This window comes from Hyperolius riggenbachi, chromosome 11 (assembly GCF_040937935.1).
Source record: "Hyperolius riggenbachi isolate aHypRig1 chromosome 11, aHypRig1.pri, whole genome shotgun sequence".
Lineage (NCBI taxonomy): Eukaryota > Metazoa > Chordata > Amphibia > Anura > Hyperoliidae > Hyperolius > Hyperolius riggenbachi.
Window position 1 is genome coordinate 159,004,320 of NC_090656.1, and position 17,557 is coordinate 159,021,876.

At 42.6% G+C, this 17,557-nt stretch overlaps 1 protein-coding gene across 1 annotated transcript in view; it reads left to right on the plus strand.

The window, feature by feature from the left end:
* POLR2G (RNA polymerase II subunit G) overlaps positions 1–17,557 on the plus strand; it is an 81,489-nt gene that overhangs the window by 18,111 nt on the left and 45,821 nt on the right. The window contains exons 2-3 of the mRNA XM_068259721.1: positions 7,863–7,972; positions 8,991–9,150. Of these exons, the coding sequence (XP_068115822.1) occupies positions 7,863–7,972; positions 8,991–9,150 (270 nt within the window). The remainder of the gene's footprint in view (positions 1–7,862; positions 7,973–8,990; positions 9,151–17,557) is intronic.

Here is a 17,557-nt window from a genome sequence, read left to right on the forward strand (position 1 = left end):
ATCTTCCTCTCTAGCGGATCTTTGAAAGCTATTGCATTCTCCATTGGGAGAGTGACATGTTTAGCCAGACGCATAACAGAAGCGTCTACAACTGGGGCCGAGTCAAATAAGCTCAAGTCCTCCTGACTTAATGGATGTAGCTGCGTAAATCTGTTATTTAAGGATGGCTTCTGTTTCACCTTACACCGTTCATTTAACACCACGTCCTTTATAAAAGGAAAAACTTAAAGGAAAAACTTGCGGCTTCTGATCCAAGTGCGGATAGTATTTGTCTGGCTCTTGTGAAGTGCCGTTCTTCTTGCCATTCTATTGCCGACTTTATGGCTGTTAGAAAAGCTGGAACCAAAGCAAAGTCAAAGCCTATAGGTGGTGCATCTGCTTGGGAAGTTGGATCGGCCACCGGAGCCTGAGGAGCTGAAGAAATTCCCGGTAGCTGGGAAGTCATATTCTGAAGAGTCTCCTGTACGGCTTACTGAATAAATGCTAGCACTTGCTGATTTATCAGATCCTTCTCCCGGCCAAGCTCCAGAAAACATGCCTCACACTTTCTTTTCTGGTAAGGCTGGTCTAGCACAGGACCAACACTGGTCTTGTACAGGCCTTTTGAAAGGGAGTAACCCCATCAGAATCAGGGGAAATAGACCAGGCCCTACGAGACCCCCTTGAGGCCCTGTAATCATAATAGTCCCTTTCAGGATAACGTCTGTATGAATAGTAAGATGGGTAACTTCTCCTTCTGTCCTGCTTATGGGCAGATCTGGACCTGGATCTTCTGGACTGGCGTCTGTGAGATCGCCTTCTTGATGAGTCACTGTCAAGAACCGGCCCCGCGGCACCCTGCATATACGGTTCCCGACTGCGGGTTTGACCAGATCAAGCGGGGAGCAGTTTTATTCAAGCTAAAAACAAGGCTGGGACCCCTCAAACACTTCTCACTGCCACCACTAGACCCAATCCTCACTCTGATGTCGAGCTACTCGCACTGGCGTTTTCGTACGTTGGGTCAGCTGCGTGCTTTAGGCTAACGTATCACAAACGCCCCACACACGCACAATTGCAATCTTACACTATAGTGAAGCAAAGCCACTAACAGTTGTTCCGAACGATACTGTTAGCCACTCCCGAGACTTCCCACTCTGCTGTCGAGCGCAGAAGTGCCCCATACACACAATGCAATTACAATCTTATACGGTAGTGTTGCTCAATCATACAATTAGGCATGGACTTATACACAGTTACACTTCAGTCTCCTTTAGGCTATGAGTGTTAGCTTAGTACAGCAGAAGTCAAACTTATTAACCAGCCTGGCGGTATGGACGAGCTCAGCTCGTCCATTACCGCCAGAGGCTGCCGCTCAGGCCCTGCTGGGCCGATTTTTATCAAATAAAAAGGTGCACCCTCAGAGGAACTGAGGGTAAATGTATTCCACATTGTCATACAGACAAGTACAGCTTCTCCCAAAGCCAGGTGACCACACATACATACACAGCAGACAGGAAAATGAAAATATACTACTGTTTTATAACTAGCTGCTATATCATGACAGTCACCATAATGTCCCCTAGGACTTCTGCTACGGGAACGACTTCTATAATAAGTCTCTTGAAGATCGTCTCTTTGATGCAGACTTGTCCCTCTTTTCTTTAGACTTTGGACGGGAATCCCTCTTGTGAGAAGAAGAAGACCGCTGACCTTCCGTCTAAGCACTTCCTCCTTCACCTGGACTGTGGAGACATAAATAGGATATGTTCCACTCAAAAAATATCCGCTTCAGTAAGAAGGGAAAGACAGCACTCTTTTAAGTACAAGATAAAAAGGGGACCCTGTGCAAGGGAGGTGTAAAAATGAAAGCAACTACACCCTAGGTGACAAGATCAGAGAAAGGCTGCATTTAGCAACCGGTTACCTGTCTTCAACCACCTCCTCAATCTCCACCACTTGCCCACAGGCCTCCATCTCTATTTAAGAGAAATAAAGCATAGGCTATTTTAGAACACATATAAACATCATAGGTGCATGCTGGCGCTGGCACCTTGCAGATCAAATACCTGGTCCAGAAGAGACTTTCGCAAGTAATAGACTCCAGGCACACTGCTCCCTCCTATTCGCAAGCTCCACCGCATGGCCGCCAAGCAAAGTGGTCCCAGTGCTAAGAACGCCACCCACCGCTACACGAGCCGGCAAACCGCGTCCTCCACCGCTCTCTTCACTTCCTGGTGACGTCACTCCACCCGTTGCGTCTTCCTCAGCCAATCAGCACTCCTGCGCGAAATCTCGCGATGCACGAGACTTTACTCGATGATCTCCTGCGTCTGGCCAGCTGAAAGCAGCGCGGCATGATTAGTGAGGGAAAACATCCCAGCTCACATGTGGGGAGAGAGGACGCCCGTATGTCCTATTTAAGGACCTGAGCGTTACGACATGCGGGAGAGGCTGAACCGGCAATCCCCCTGCACAGGTACCCACAAAAAATAAAAGGAAATAATGAAAAAGAATATAGAATAAAACAAAAATAAAAGAAAAAAACATTAGCGAACATGTCCGTTCGAGGACAGAAAAAAAGAATGGCTGGAGGGGGCGGGTTCAAAAGATTTATTAGTGAACTGTCCTATCAGGGTTTGAGGGCGGAGCCTATACCCATGAGTATGCCACCATGTTTGGTCCAGGAAACTAGTTTACACTTACCTCAGAGGTTGTGCAGATAGGTGCAGCGCCTCTGTATCAGGCGGACGCTACGCCTGCTATACCCCCGGCAATTGTGAGCCGGGGGTTGCGTAATTGAGGGGGCGTGGTCGGGGCGGAGCGACACTGCACAGGGCGCCCTGCCTGTCATTCTCAGTTATTGGCTGTATCTAAGGACGCTACCTGAGTCGTGCGTGGTCTCAGCGAAAGGGTTCAGATGTCTATTGGCTCGCACAGGGGAAAGGAATGCAGGGAGGAAATGAGTCGTGTGGGCATGCTCCTCTAGTCACCATGCTTACTGTGGGCATAGAGGACATGAGTCATGTGTGGGCACGCTCCTCTAATCCCCATGTTTACTGTGGGCATATTCATGCTTAGAGAGCGCTCCAATTGTGAACAATAAAGAAAAAAACACAACGAGAGACACTACCTTTTAGCCTAGGAGTTTAGGAAATACAAAGGCAGGAAACCTAGCAAAAAGAAAAGGACAGAGAGGAAAAACTATCTAATATTACAAGGAATATATTATCAGCAATTACATCAATTGTTCTTGTAAGAGGGATCATGCTCCCCCTGCTGGATTGTAATGATATCAATATGTCCATAGAATGTATCACCATTCATTATCTAAGCGGGCTCATAAAATTGTATGAATAGTAAAATGCTATACATTTGGGGATTTAAACATTATACAATAGAAATATAATCGATTTATACAAAAAGGAGTTTTTTTTTTTATCCGTTAATGTATTATTTTTCCGGACACTAGTAAAAAGTACAATGATAAAATTTTTTGATACATTTTCCCTTTTTTTAAAAAATACCATATGGTTAAGAACCATTAAAAAAGAGCGACTATATGGAGTGGTCACCTTGCTGTATGGGGGAAGTAAAAAAAAATGAAATCAAGACTAGAGAAAAGGTGGTTGTTGTTGTTGTTGTTATTATTATTATAATGTCGCTCAGTCATATGTGATGTGTGGCTAAAAAGTCTCCTCAAGTTGTTCGTTTAGACCGGTCAGTACTAATGTTTTCAGGGTCTGAATCCAAAACATTTCCTTGTTTTTTAATGTTTGGATTGCATTTGTTCCTATTGGATTGATGGCCTCTATTGCTGTGAAGGATACTGTAGTTGGGTCTGGATTGTGGAATATGTCAAAATGTCGTGATAGACTATGGGTGGGGAGGCCTTTAATAATATTGCGTTTGTGCTGTCCAATTCTATCACGCCATTGTTGGCTGGTACGGCCTACATATTGTAGTTGGCATGAACAAGAGGCAACGTAGATTACGAAACTGGTGTCGCAATTTATGTGTTTATTAATGGGATAAGTGATATTGTTGTTATAGGCTGTAATGTGATTAGTATGAACTATAAAGTTGCACGCTAAACATTTATTTTTTTGACATGTATATGAACCCGCTGGTTTGTGTGGTATATGAATATTGTCCTTGAGTTTACTAGGGGCTAATAGACCACGGAGATTCGGTGCTCTCCTATACATCATGATAGGTTTCTTTGGGATGCATCCGCGTAAGTATGGATCCTGTTGTAGGATATCCCATCTGTTTGTTAAAATGTCTTTAATGGCTATATGTTGGGCACTGTATCTTGTTATAAATCTTACTGTTTCAGATTCTCTTTGGGAAGTTGTGCGTTCTGTAGATGTTTCTTGAGGGTGTTTTGCCTTGTCTAGCATTCTGTATTAGTTTCTTGCTGGGCTGTGAAGCGATCTTTGGTGCTGCAGCAGGACAATGACCCAAAACACACCAGCAAATCCACCTCTGAATGGCTGAAGAAAAACAAAATGAAGACTTTGGAGTGGCCTAGTCAAAGTCCTGACCTGAATCCTATTGAGATGTTGTGGCATGACCTTAAAAAGGCGGTTCATGCTAGAAAACCCTCAAAGCTGAATTACAACAATTCTGCAAAGATGAGTGGGCCAAAATTCCTCCAGAGCGCTGTAAAAGACTCGTTGCAAGTTATCGCAAACGCTTGATTGCAGTTATTGCTGCTAAGGGTGGCCCAACCAGTTATTAGGTTCAGGGGGCATTTTCTTTTTCACACAGGGCCGTGTAGGTTTTGAGTTTTTTTTCTCACTAAATAATAAAAACCATCATTTAAAACTGCATTTTGTGTTCAATTATGTTATATTTGACTAATAGTTAACGGTTTTTGATGAGCAGAAACATTTAAGTGTGACAAACATGCAAAAGAATAAGAAATCAGGAAGGGGGCAAATAGTTTTTCACATCACTGTATATAGCGCCTATATAGTACAATATGTTCACGGAATGTGTTCTTAATGAATATGTATATGGTCTCAAGTAGGGACATTGCCAAGTTAGCATAGCTTGGTGCAAAGCTGCTGCCCATTGCTGTGCCTCCTAACTGATGATAGATAGTATCCAAAAATGAAAAATAATTATGAGTTAAAATGAATTCCACACATTGTGTAATAAAGGTTTTTTGTATTGAAGGCATATCTGTATCAGATTGTAAGTAATATTGTATGACTTCTAAGCCAAAAGCATGTGTAATGTTTGTATATAGAGCCGACACGTCACAGAAGAACAATTGATGTAATTGCTGATAATATATTCCTTGTAATATTAGACAGTTTTTCCTCTCTGTCCTTTTCTTTTTGCTAGGTTTCCTGTCTTTGTATTTCCTAAACTCATAGGCTAAAATGTAGTGTATCTCTTGCTGTGTTTTTTTGTTTGTTTGTTTTGTTTTTCTTTTCTTTTTTTATTCACAATTGGAGCACTCTCTAAACATGACTATGCCCACAGTAAACATGGGGATTAGAGGAGCGTGCCCACACATGACTCATTTCCTCCCTGCATTCCTTTCCCATGTGCAAGCCAATAGACATATGAACCCTTTCGCTGAGACCACGCCCGACTTAGGTAGCGTCCTTTAGATACAGCCAATAACTGAGAATGACAGGCAGGACGCCCTGTGCAGTGTCACTCCGTCCCGACCACGCCCCCTCAATTACGCAACCCCCGGCTCACAAGTGCCTGGGAGAGGGGAGAGTATATCCATAGCAGGCGTAGCGTCCGCCCGATACAGAAGCGCTGCACCTATCTGCACAACCTCAGAGGTAAGTGTAAACTATTTTCTGTACCCCTGCACCTATGAACACTTATGTTTTGGCTGGAATGAACAGCATACCGTATAGAACATTGAAAAATTGTATACTAACTAAGCACCTTAAACGGGGGCATTGCATTATCTTGTGGTCTGTTAGTGAAAAATATTTTTCTGCCTAGCCACCCATTATGGTTAACCTCCTTGCCGGTCTAATTCCCGCCGACATGATAGCCGCTGAGCGGCGGCATCCCCCCACCCACTCCGATCGCCTTTGGCGATCAGCGTAAGCAGGAAATCCTGTTCAGAACAGGATTTTCTGCAGGGCTTCCTACACGCAAAGTGCTAGCTGCGTGTAGGAAAAAAAAAATATGCAAATCGGCCCAGCGGGGCCTGAGAAATCCTCCTGCGCAGGTTACCCCGAGCTGAGCTCGGGATAACCGGCAAGGAGGTTAATAGTGTTGACATACCTGCTGTGGCAGGTTTTAAACATGAATAGGCCACACATAAATGCGGAAGATTAACGCAGACATCTGCTTTTTGGAAAATCACAATGTGGTTGTTCAACAATGTGGTTGTCATCTAATTAATTAATATGCCTGGGCTGCTATGGGATGGGTATTCATTCATTTACATAGGGATTGAATTGAATTCATTTACATAGGAACTGAATTAAATTAACCTAAGCGTATGCACAGTTATTCATTTACATAGGAATTGAATTGAATCCATTTACATAGGAATCGAATTGAATTAACCTAGGCGTATGCACAGATAAGCATTTACATAGGAATTGAATTTGTTTACACAGGAATTGAATTAACCTAAGCGTATGCACAGATATGCATTTACATAGGAATTGAATTTAATCCATTTACATAGGAATTGAATTAACCTAGGCGTATGCACAGATAAGCATTTACGTAGGAATTGAATTGAATTAGTTTACACAGGAATTGAATTGAATTAACCTGAGCGTATGCACAGATATGCATTTACATAGGAATTGTATTGAATCATTTACGTAGGAATTGAATTGAATTAACCTAAGCGTATGCACAGATATGTCATATGTATATGGGTGTATGTGTGGTCGTGCAGGTGCATGTGCACATATATGTACATACATAGAGTTCTTACACCAATGGGGAACCAATATTAAAGAGGAACTGTAACGGCAAAACGTCCCCTGGGGGGTACTCACCTCGGGTGGGGGAAGCCTCAGGATCCTAATGAGGCTTCCCACGCCGTCCTCCGTCCCTCGGGGGTCTCACGGCAGCCCTCCGTACAGCCGTGACGTAATATTTACCTTCCTGGCTCCTGCGCAGGCGCTCTGACGGCTGTCGGCTCCGAAGTAGGTGGAAATACCCGATCGCCGTCGGGTCCGCTGTACTGCGCAGGGGCAAATCTCCGGCGCCTGCGCAGTAGAGCGGACCCGACGGAGATCGGGTATTTACGTCTATTTCCGAGCCAAAATCAGCCACAGCGCCCCCGCTGGAGCCAGCAAAGGTAAATATTGAAATTACAGTCGGGTCTGTCGCCGGCTGTTCAAAGGGCTGCAGCGAGACCCCCGTGGGACGGAGGACGGCGTGGGAAGCTTCATTAGGATCCGGAGGCTTCCCCCACCCGAGGTGAGTACCCCCCAGGGGATCTTTTTGAAGTTACAGAGTCTCTTTAAATAGCTTTTGATGTGTTTGTGTTAATGTGATGATGCAGTGTATACATTCTTAGCTGTAATTTTATTATTATTTTTTGTGCTATTGTTTGTTTGTATTGCAGTTAAGTCTGCTCTTGTATTTGCCTGAAGAAACGGGCTTGGGACCCACGAAACGCGTTGCATAATTTTATGTGGAGTACTGATTAAATATATATTTTTCTGGATACCATATATGGTGGTTGTGTCATATATATTGGGGAGATGGATCCACCCTGGTCCCCCAATGTTTTATTTGGTTGTAATAGACTACTAACTTTTATTCTGCTGGCGCCTCTGTAACTACTACAAATTTCTTTAATGTATGTACAGAATTGTGAGTGCAGTTTTCTTTTGGCAGACATGTATTATTAATCCCATAATTTCCCATAGATTTCACTTGAACATGAGATTCTTCTGCACCCCAGATATTTTGGACCAAACCTTCTCAATACAGTCAAGCAGAAATTGTTTACTGAGGTGGAGGGGACATGTACTGGCAAGTAAGTGTACCCAACTAACAGAATGGTGTGACTGGATGCATCCTAATGCTGGCCACCCAGATAGTGGACCTAGGTAGTAATTTTTGGACTTTCTAATCAATCTTATCAACATCTGTGAGTATTATAGGAGCCTTTTTTGAACAGGTATTTCAGTTTATAGTCATATGCACAGTATGATGTAAGGTGTATGTGGTTGAAATATATTGACAGATCACTTATAGCGAACCTGAGATGGGGCGAAATAAAAAAATGTATACATACCTGGGACTTCCTCCAGCCCCCTCTGACTTGATCACTCCCTTGCCGCTGTCCTCCGTAAATTTCCCCGGAAAGTCCTTTGGACCATATGCATGCCTCCATTGCACTCCCATGGCTGGAGCGTTCTGCGTGAGCGCAGTAGAACTATGCAGGTGCAGAATGCTCCCGGCTATGGTAGCGCGATTGGGAAGCGCACACAACCGGACTGGACGACTTACCGGGGTCAGTTTCGGAGGCTGCAGGCAGCTTAGGATGGTGGCAAGGGAGTGATCAGGCTGGAGGAAGCCCCAGGTATGTATAATTTTTTTTTCCAATTCGCCTTCTCTCACGTACACTTTAAGGTGCATACAAACCTTCAATTAGAGACGCCTGTTAGGCTCAGTTTTGATCATGTGGGGAACGAGTCCTGTACAGATGCTTTGCTATATAGCCATGTTATGAACTGTCCTTCAGAAGCACTTAGAATATAATCCCTATCATAGTCTATGGCCAGTTTTGACAGGGAATCTTAACTTATCTGTATATTTTTGGGGTGGGTAATATAGGCGTGTATATAGCACCTGACCCAGAACTATTGCCTGAGAGATTGAATGCTAATCTCTGGCAGTCTTTGTACATTTCTCTTTTTGCCAGCTAATTTGGACAAGAACATTTTGGGGGAAATGTTGGTATTGTATGCATAATATAATCTAGGGGCATCAGCAGGTGTTAGAACATGCAACTATTAATTTATGTACAATTTTTCACTACTTTCTTCCAGGTACGGTTTTGTGATTGCTGTTACTACAATTGATAACATTGGCGCTGGTGTGATTCAGCCTGGTAGAGGCTTTGTGCTTTATCCTGTCAAGTACAAGGCCATTGTCTTCCGACCATTTAAGGGGGAGGTAGTAGATGCTGTTGTTACTCAAGTCAATAAGGTAAGAGTCTCATCAAGCATTAAAGGACTCCTGAATTGAGGGGGGTATGAAGGCTGCCCTCTTTATTTCCTTTTAAAAAATATGAGTTGCTTGGCTGTCATGCTGATCCTCTGCCCCCATTACGTTTAAGCCATACACCCTAAACAAGCATGCAGATCAGGTGCTCTGACTGGATTAGCTACATGCTTGTTTCAAGTGTAATCCAGATACTACCAGGGATGTGGAGTCAGATCAATTTTGGGTACCTGGAGTTGGAGTCAATGGTTTCATAAACTGAGGTGTCTGATGATTTTTGTACAAAATCCACAGCCCTGGTAAGTATTAGACTAAGGAGTTGGAGTCTGAGCCATTTTGGGTACTTGGAGTCGTAGTTGGAGTGGGTGGTTTCATAAACTGAGGAGTTGGAGTTGGGGTCTGATGATTTTTGGACTGACTCCACAGCCCTGGATACTACTGCAACCAAAAATAGGTTAGCAGGATGCCAGGCAACTGCTATTGTTTAAAACAGGGCTATGGAGATGGAGTAATTTTTAGGTACTGGAAGTTAGTGAGTGATTCCATAAACTGAGAAGTCGGGTGAATTTTGTCCCCAATCCATAGCCCTGCAAGGGCTGTGGAGTCGGAGCAGTTATGGGTACCTGGAGTTGGAATTAGTGGTTTCATAAACTGAGGGGTCGGAAGATTTTTGTACTGACTCCACAGCCCTGGTTTAAAACTTGGATGTCAAACTCCAGACCTCAAAGGCTGAGGTCCTCAAACATTTTGGCACTGCTTAAATTAACTGACGAGGTTGAATCGGGAAAAGTGTGGTTCAAGAAGAACATTTCTCAGTCTGTCATAAACACACATTGCTTCAGTATTTATAGTAACAGTCCCAGATGTTTTTTATGTATCCTACAAGTTAGAGGCTGATCAACATTGATGGTTACTTGTATATTATGGAGTTGTTGGATTGCTTTAAAAAAAAAAAAAAAAAAAGTGAACCTGAGATGAAGGGAGGTAAAGAATTGATAATTATTTGGGGCTCCTTCCAGCTCCATGGACTTCATTGCCTCCCTCACCGTCCTTCCAGCTGCTCCTATAGTCTGTAATCTCTTACGGTATTAGCCCATCAGTTGGGGTCCACTTAGTGATGTGACCGCACGAGCCGTCGGGAGTGCAGCCAATGACGCGCACAGGACAAACTGCACAGGGATCAGGCTATAGAAGAGCCCTTACTGCGCAGGTGTGAGTTTTTCTACATTAAATTCAAAAGACCCGACCAGCTGGGTCATGGCATGTTACAGAGCCCTTTACAAGAAAACCAAGGAGAACAGGGGAACGGATAACAAGGTAAATGTTTTTATTCCGTTTGCCGGCCTCATGGATCCCCTAAAGTGGAATTGTCGGCCACAAAATCAAATTCCATTTAAAGGGAACCAGAGATGAATGTTTCACACAAAATAAACATATCAGTCGATAGCTTGTAAATAATAAATGCTCTACCTGATAATTTTGTCGCTCTGGTGTGCCTAGGAAAAATCCAATATGGCCGCCGGCTCATACCCATTCTGCTTCCAGTTTATGAGCTGTTCTATGAAACTATAGACAAGCAGGGCTGCTACTGCAGCCTTTCATCAGTGTGCTTTCATTATTCTGGTATGCTGTGCAGCTGCCTGTAGGAAGTGTCTCTCATAGGAATGAAACTGCATAGATAATGACTGCACAGTCAGTGCACACAGATCACACAGCCACACTTGTCTGTTTGAGCTTCTTTCTTGGCAGGAGCAGCTCCTCCCAGTCATCAGAGCTCTGAGTATCCAAAGCAGGAAAGCTGAGCCAGGAGGGGGCGGGCTTGAAAAGACTTTACAGAAGACTGACTCAGCTATAATGATTCCAGATTAAGCCTAGACTGAATGCTCAGTCGGGGATTCTTATCACAGCTGATAACAGGCAGATTTTAGCAGAGAAGATTGAAACTAAAAGCAGGGTAGGTGTTTACTGTCATGTTCCTACTGATAAATGTAATAAAATACATGCGGGTGCTTCATCTCTGGTTCTCTTTAAACACTGAACTGCGTTTGTGTTTACAATGCTGCTAGGAATCTCACCCTGCTTTACAAGCACTCCAATCTATTCAGAAATGTCTCTGCTTAATTATTTTATCTCAATCAGCCAGACTCTATTCTCTCGCCATCGCTGAAGACAGTGAGAGAGTGAAGCTTGTCATCACCCCTCCCACATTTCTTGACCTCAGTAATTGGATGAGAGCAGTTCAGTGTGACAGGCTGAGCTGAAACATGATCCTGTGCTCACACATGTTTAGAAAGAAAGCTGGAGATGACAGTGCAGATTGGAGGAGAAAAGTAAGGGAGGAAATGACATCAGGATTTGGCTTCAGTCTGTGGGGAAAAGAGGAGACTGCCAGGAATTGAATTCTCTTCAATTACTATATAAAATTCACTGAAATTAAAATGTGTACATTACATCTGTTATGTAAGTAGATCAAGTATTTATCTACTTATATACAGTAGCAATAAAAAGTATGTGAACCCTTTGGAATTATATGGCTTTCAGCACAAATTGACCATCAAATGTGATCTTCAGCCTCAAGAATATCGCTGAACTGGAACAGTTCTGTACAGAGGAATGGTCAAAAACACTAGGTATTTGAGCAAAGGCACAATCCCCAATATTTTGTCTGCAGAGAGCGACTTCTTAAACTGAGTGGGGTCAGGTCTATTCTCCCCACCTGCCTAACCAGTGGTTGCCTCAGTGTTTGCCTTGCTTGTTAGTATCGTTCTAAGCACTAAAAATACTGTATATTATTTTAACATACTACACTAATAGAATCTTCCATTTAACCATATACAAAGCCAAGCAGCAGAAGCTAAAGCAAATAAAATTCTGGGATGCATAAAACCGTAAATATAAAGGACATTGACCTGCTAGAGAAAGATGAGCAACTAAATTAACCAGAAGGATGGAGGGTCTCGCTTACCAAGAAATGTTGGACTAACTGGACTTATTTAGCATTTACCTCAGGAAGTAGTTATGGTAAACTCTATATCTGCATTTAAAGAAGACTTGGATGCTTTCCTTGCATTGAAGGACATCCATGGATATGATTAGGTAATTTCAGGCAGAGTTGACACAGGGATTTTCTGACTGCCATTTGGAGTCGGAATGTATTTTCCCTTTTAAAGGAAACCTGAGATGGAACATGTGCAAGCATTTAAACTTACCTGGGGCTTCCTCCAGCCCTCTGCCAGCCGTGGGCTTCCTCTGTCCTCCAAGGCCGCTTCATTTTCCCACAGTCAGCACCGGTTGTTGGTGACTACTGCACATGCATGGCCCTGGCCACATGTGTCTTTGCTTGTGTTCTTGTGGTTGGGAGCATTCTGCGCCTGTGCAGTTGGTTAAGGTTTGTAGCTGCACAGGCACAGAATGGTTACGAGAAGGCGACCAAGGACACACATGGCCGCACATGCGTAGTAGTCCTCGATTGGGCTAGTTGCGGACTTTACCGAAGCAGAGTGCAGGAGAACAGAGTGGCCTGGAAGGAAGACAAGAGAGCCTATAGTGAACTGGAGCTTTATTATTTTATTAACTTTTTATTTATCAAGTACTAACATATTACCCAGCTCTGGATAATAGATGGGGGAGTCTTTACAACCTTGAAGGATACCAGTGCTGAATAAACCTAGTGAAACGGGGGGGGGGGGGAGCAGGCATATACTGTTGCCTGTCCTGATGGCTATCTTTACCCCGTTTTCCTCTCCGTCCCCTGTTTCTTAACTAAAAGCCTGCTGGGATCCTCTTCAGGGGTGCCGGAGTCGGGCTTTACTGCGCAGGCGCTTGCTGGCTGTGCGCATCCTACAGCCTGTGCCACTGGCCGAGAGTGCACTGCGCATGACGTCATGCACATGACATAGTGATGTCCTACACATGCACTGAGTGCTCCCAGTCACGGGTGCGCGCTGTACGATGCGTGCAGCCTGGCCAGCACCTGTGCAGTAAAGCCCGACTCCAGCGACCCGGAAGAGGATCCCAGGGGGCTTTTAGGTAAGCTACGGGAAGCAGAATGAGTGGAGCGGTGGGCATCAGGACAGGTGATAGTATATGCCTGCTCCCCCTCCCACCCAACTGTTTCTGTAGGTTTATTCAGCTCTAGTATCCTTTAAACAGTGTTACAAAGGGACATTGCAGTGATAATAAACAATAGTGATGTAACAATGTAGGGATAAATATAGCTGACAAGTTATTGAATCCATGTGGTGGTGGATGCCTAAAATGATAGATAAAATCGTGAGATGCTAGTATACTACTCAGAATATATAAGTAATTTGCGAAAGTGACATTTGGAGTATGGGATACAGTTTTGAGCCCCACACAATAGGAAAGATATTTCATCTGTTCTAGAAGACAGGCAGCTAAGCTAATCAAAGGGATGTAAGGTCACCAAAAAAGGGGTTAGACCAACTAGGCTTAAAGGGACTCAAAAAAGATTTATACATACCTGGGGCTTCCTCCAGCCTCATCCGCTCGGATCGATCCCACGCTGCTGTCCTCCGCTTCCCGCAGCTATGGGAACAGAGTTCCGTCACTTCTGTCAGTTGGCTCCAGTCCACTTCTGCTGTGGAGACTGGAGCCGACTGACAGAAGTGACAGTATTCTGTTCCCATTGCTGCGGGAAGCGGAGGACAGCGGCATGGGAGCGATCCAAGCGTATGGGGCTGGAGGAAGCCCCAGGTATGTATACATCTTTTTACTTTTTTGAGCTCTGGTACACTTTGGCCTCAATTCATAATGCATTACCGCATGCAGTAATGCTGAAAACGGCAGACTTTCCCGAGCACTTAGCAAAGTGTCAATTCATAAAGGCTGTTACCGCATGTAAAACTGAAATTACTGAGCAGTGAGGAAAATTACCGGCTTGGGTGTAGTTACCTCCAACACATGTCAGTAAATTGTCAGCAAATGTTAATTCATAAAGCCTTCAACAAGCGGTAAGCCAGACGATAATTACAGATACCTCTGGTGAGGTCTTATAGAGACTCTAACGAAATTTTCAGCCTCATTTCTTCTATCCTATAAGTTCCTATACCTGTTCTAATGTGGTCTGTCTTACTGCAGCCTTTCCTGGCTGTATTATCTCTGTTATATAATCTAATCTTTCCTCTGGCAGCTTTGTCAGGCTCAGGCAGGAATGTGCTGTCTGCTGTTATAGGCAGAAGCTATACACACCCTCTCCAAGCCCCCTCCAGGCTCTGTGTGAGTCAGAGATTGAGCTCCTCTCAGCCTATCACATTCTGGTTAGCAGCTATGTCTTTTTTGTTTGTAAACACTGCCTAAAACTGGCAATTACAAGCCAGGATTGCAGCAGGAGTGGCAGAAACAGCACAGAGGGGCACAAGAGAACATAATGAATAGAATGGTATGCTTTTTATTGTAAGAATTTTAGAGTACAGATTCTCTTTAACAAGTTACCGACACATCTGGTGAGGTCTTAACAATGCAAAGTGCAGGGAGCCGAAGTCTGTGTGAGTCATTTTAACTTAAACAATTGAGCTAGGTTGGGCTATAATCATTATGGATTAAACCCTATTCAAGGTAGAATACTCATAAATGGGGAGGTGGAGGTCGTTAGACCTATTTAATTCAATATACAAAACTAAACAAGAGTTAAAGGGATACTGTAGGGGGGTCAGGGGAAAATGAGTTGAACTTACCTGGAGCTTCTAACGGTCCCCCGCAGACATCCTGTGCCCACGCAGCCACTCACCGATGCTCTGGCCCCGCCTCTGTTTCACTTTTGGAATTTCAGACTTTAAAGTCTGAAAACCACTGCGCCTGCGTTGCCGTATTCTCGCTCCCGCTGATGTCACCAGGAGCGTACTGCGCAAACGGCAGACCATACTGGGCCTGCGCAGTACGCTCCTGGTGACATCAGCGGGAGTGAGGACACGGCAACGCAGGCGCAGTGGTTTTCAGACTTTAAAGTCTGAAATTCCAAAAGTGAACCAGAGGCGGGGCCAGAGCATCGGTGAGTGGCTGCGTGGGCACAGGATGTCTGCGGGGGACCATTAGAAGCCGCGGGTAAGTTCAGCTCATTTTCCCCCGACCCCCCCCCCTACAGTATCCCTTTAAGACAACCTCCCCTCAACTTATGATAAAGAAGATGAGAACTTATGACACTGCATAAACTTCTAATAGATTCTTTATTGACCAACAACCATATAGCTAAAAACAATTAAAACAACAATGAGGCGGGGCCTCCCAGGCTCCAATGATCCCAAGGTAATTTAATATTAGTGGTAAGAGCTATAAACATAAAATGTATCTCCTATTGGGCCATTAACCTCCTTGCCGGTTATCCCGAACACAGTTCGGGGTAACCTGCGCAGGAGGATTTCTCAGGCCCCGCTGGGCCGATTTGCATAATTCTTTTTTCCTACACGCAGCTAGCACTTTGCTAGCTGCGTGTAGTACGCGATTGCCGCTGATTCGCCGCTACCCCGCCCTGCCAAAAAGCCCCCCCCGCCCCAGACCCTTGCGCAGCCTAGCCAATCAGTGCCAGGCAGCGCTAAGGGGCGGATCGGGATTCCCTCTGACGTCACGACGGCCATGACATCGGTGATGTCATCCCGCCCGGTCGCCATGGCGACCGGGGAAGCCCTGCAGGAAATCCCGTTCTCAACGGGATTTCCTGCATACTCTGATCGCCGAAGGCGATCGGAGTGGGTGGGGGGATGCCGCCGCTCAGCGGCTATCATGTAGCGAGCCCTGGGCTCGCTACATGATTTAAAAAATAAATAAATAAAAAAGTGCGGCGCTGCCTCCTTGCCGGATTTTTTTAGAACGGCAAGGAGGTTAAATATGATGTCACCCTATAAATTTTGTAAGCATGCATAACAATATGCATGCAAACTTGCTTGTATGCAGTTGGTGTTACACTGGTCCAACAATCGAGACACAGATAGATAGATAGATAGATAGATATATATAGATATATATATATATATATATATATATATATAGATATATATAGATAGATATATATATATATATATATATATATATATATATATATATATATATATATATATATATATATATATATATATATATATATATAGATATATATATATATATAGATATATATATATATAGATAGATATATATATATATATAGATATATATAGATATATATATATAGATATATATATATAGATATATATATATAGATATATAGATATATATATATATATATAGATATAGAGATAGATATAGAGATATATATAGATATATATAGATATATATAGATATATATATAGATATATATATATATATATATAGATATATATAGCTATATATATAGATATATATATAGATAGATATATATATAGATATATATATAGATATATATATAGATATATATATAGATATATATATATATAGATATATATAGATATATATATATATAGATATATATATATATATATAGATATATATAGATATATATAGATATATATATATATATATATATAGATATATAGATATATATATATATAGATATATATATAGATATATATATAGATATATATATAGATATATATATATATATAGATATATATATATATATATATATATAGATATATATATATATATAGATATATATATATATATATATATATATATATATAGATATATATATAGATATATATATACATACATACATACATACATACATACATACATACATACATACATACATACATTAAATCGACCTAGTTCCTAGCCTTATGGTCCACATTGGCTCAAAATAATCTGCCACTGTGCCATAATTGCAGACACGCATATTCATATGCGTGTACGCTACATGAAAATACTGGCACAGTGTTGAGTCAAGAGGACCAATTTGACTTATAAATAGCCTAAAATTGGTTCTTATAATTTAGTGCTATACTCCAGTCCAGCAGACAAGCATATGCGTATTGTATTTGTTAGTATAGCACAGAATCAATTAGACACTTGCTATGTAATTTTCAAAATATAATTCATTCACATTTGCAACCTGCCCATTAAAGTGCATATATTAGTGTGACAATACTATGAACATACATATAAAGTGCATATGCCATTAAAACCAAATATGTACAAAAATTGACAGTAAGGGGAATATTCCCTATATAGATAGTCAGTGTTGACCACAGTAGTTCAAAGTGAGTGTGTGAAAACACAGAGATAGAGGGAGACCAAGTGAGAATTTAAAGGAAAGTTGTATCAGATAAATAGATCTAAGCAGCAAAAGTATAGAAGAAATAAGTAAAGAGGCTGGATGAGGTCGAGAAAAGCAGAGCTTACCAAGAAGTAAAGTGTATGGGAGCCCAGGAAGGGAGGACCACCATAGTAGTGTGCTGGCGCA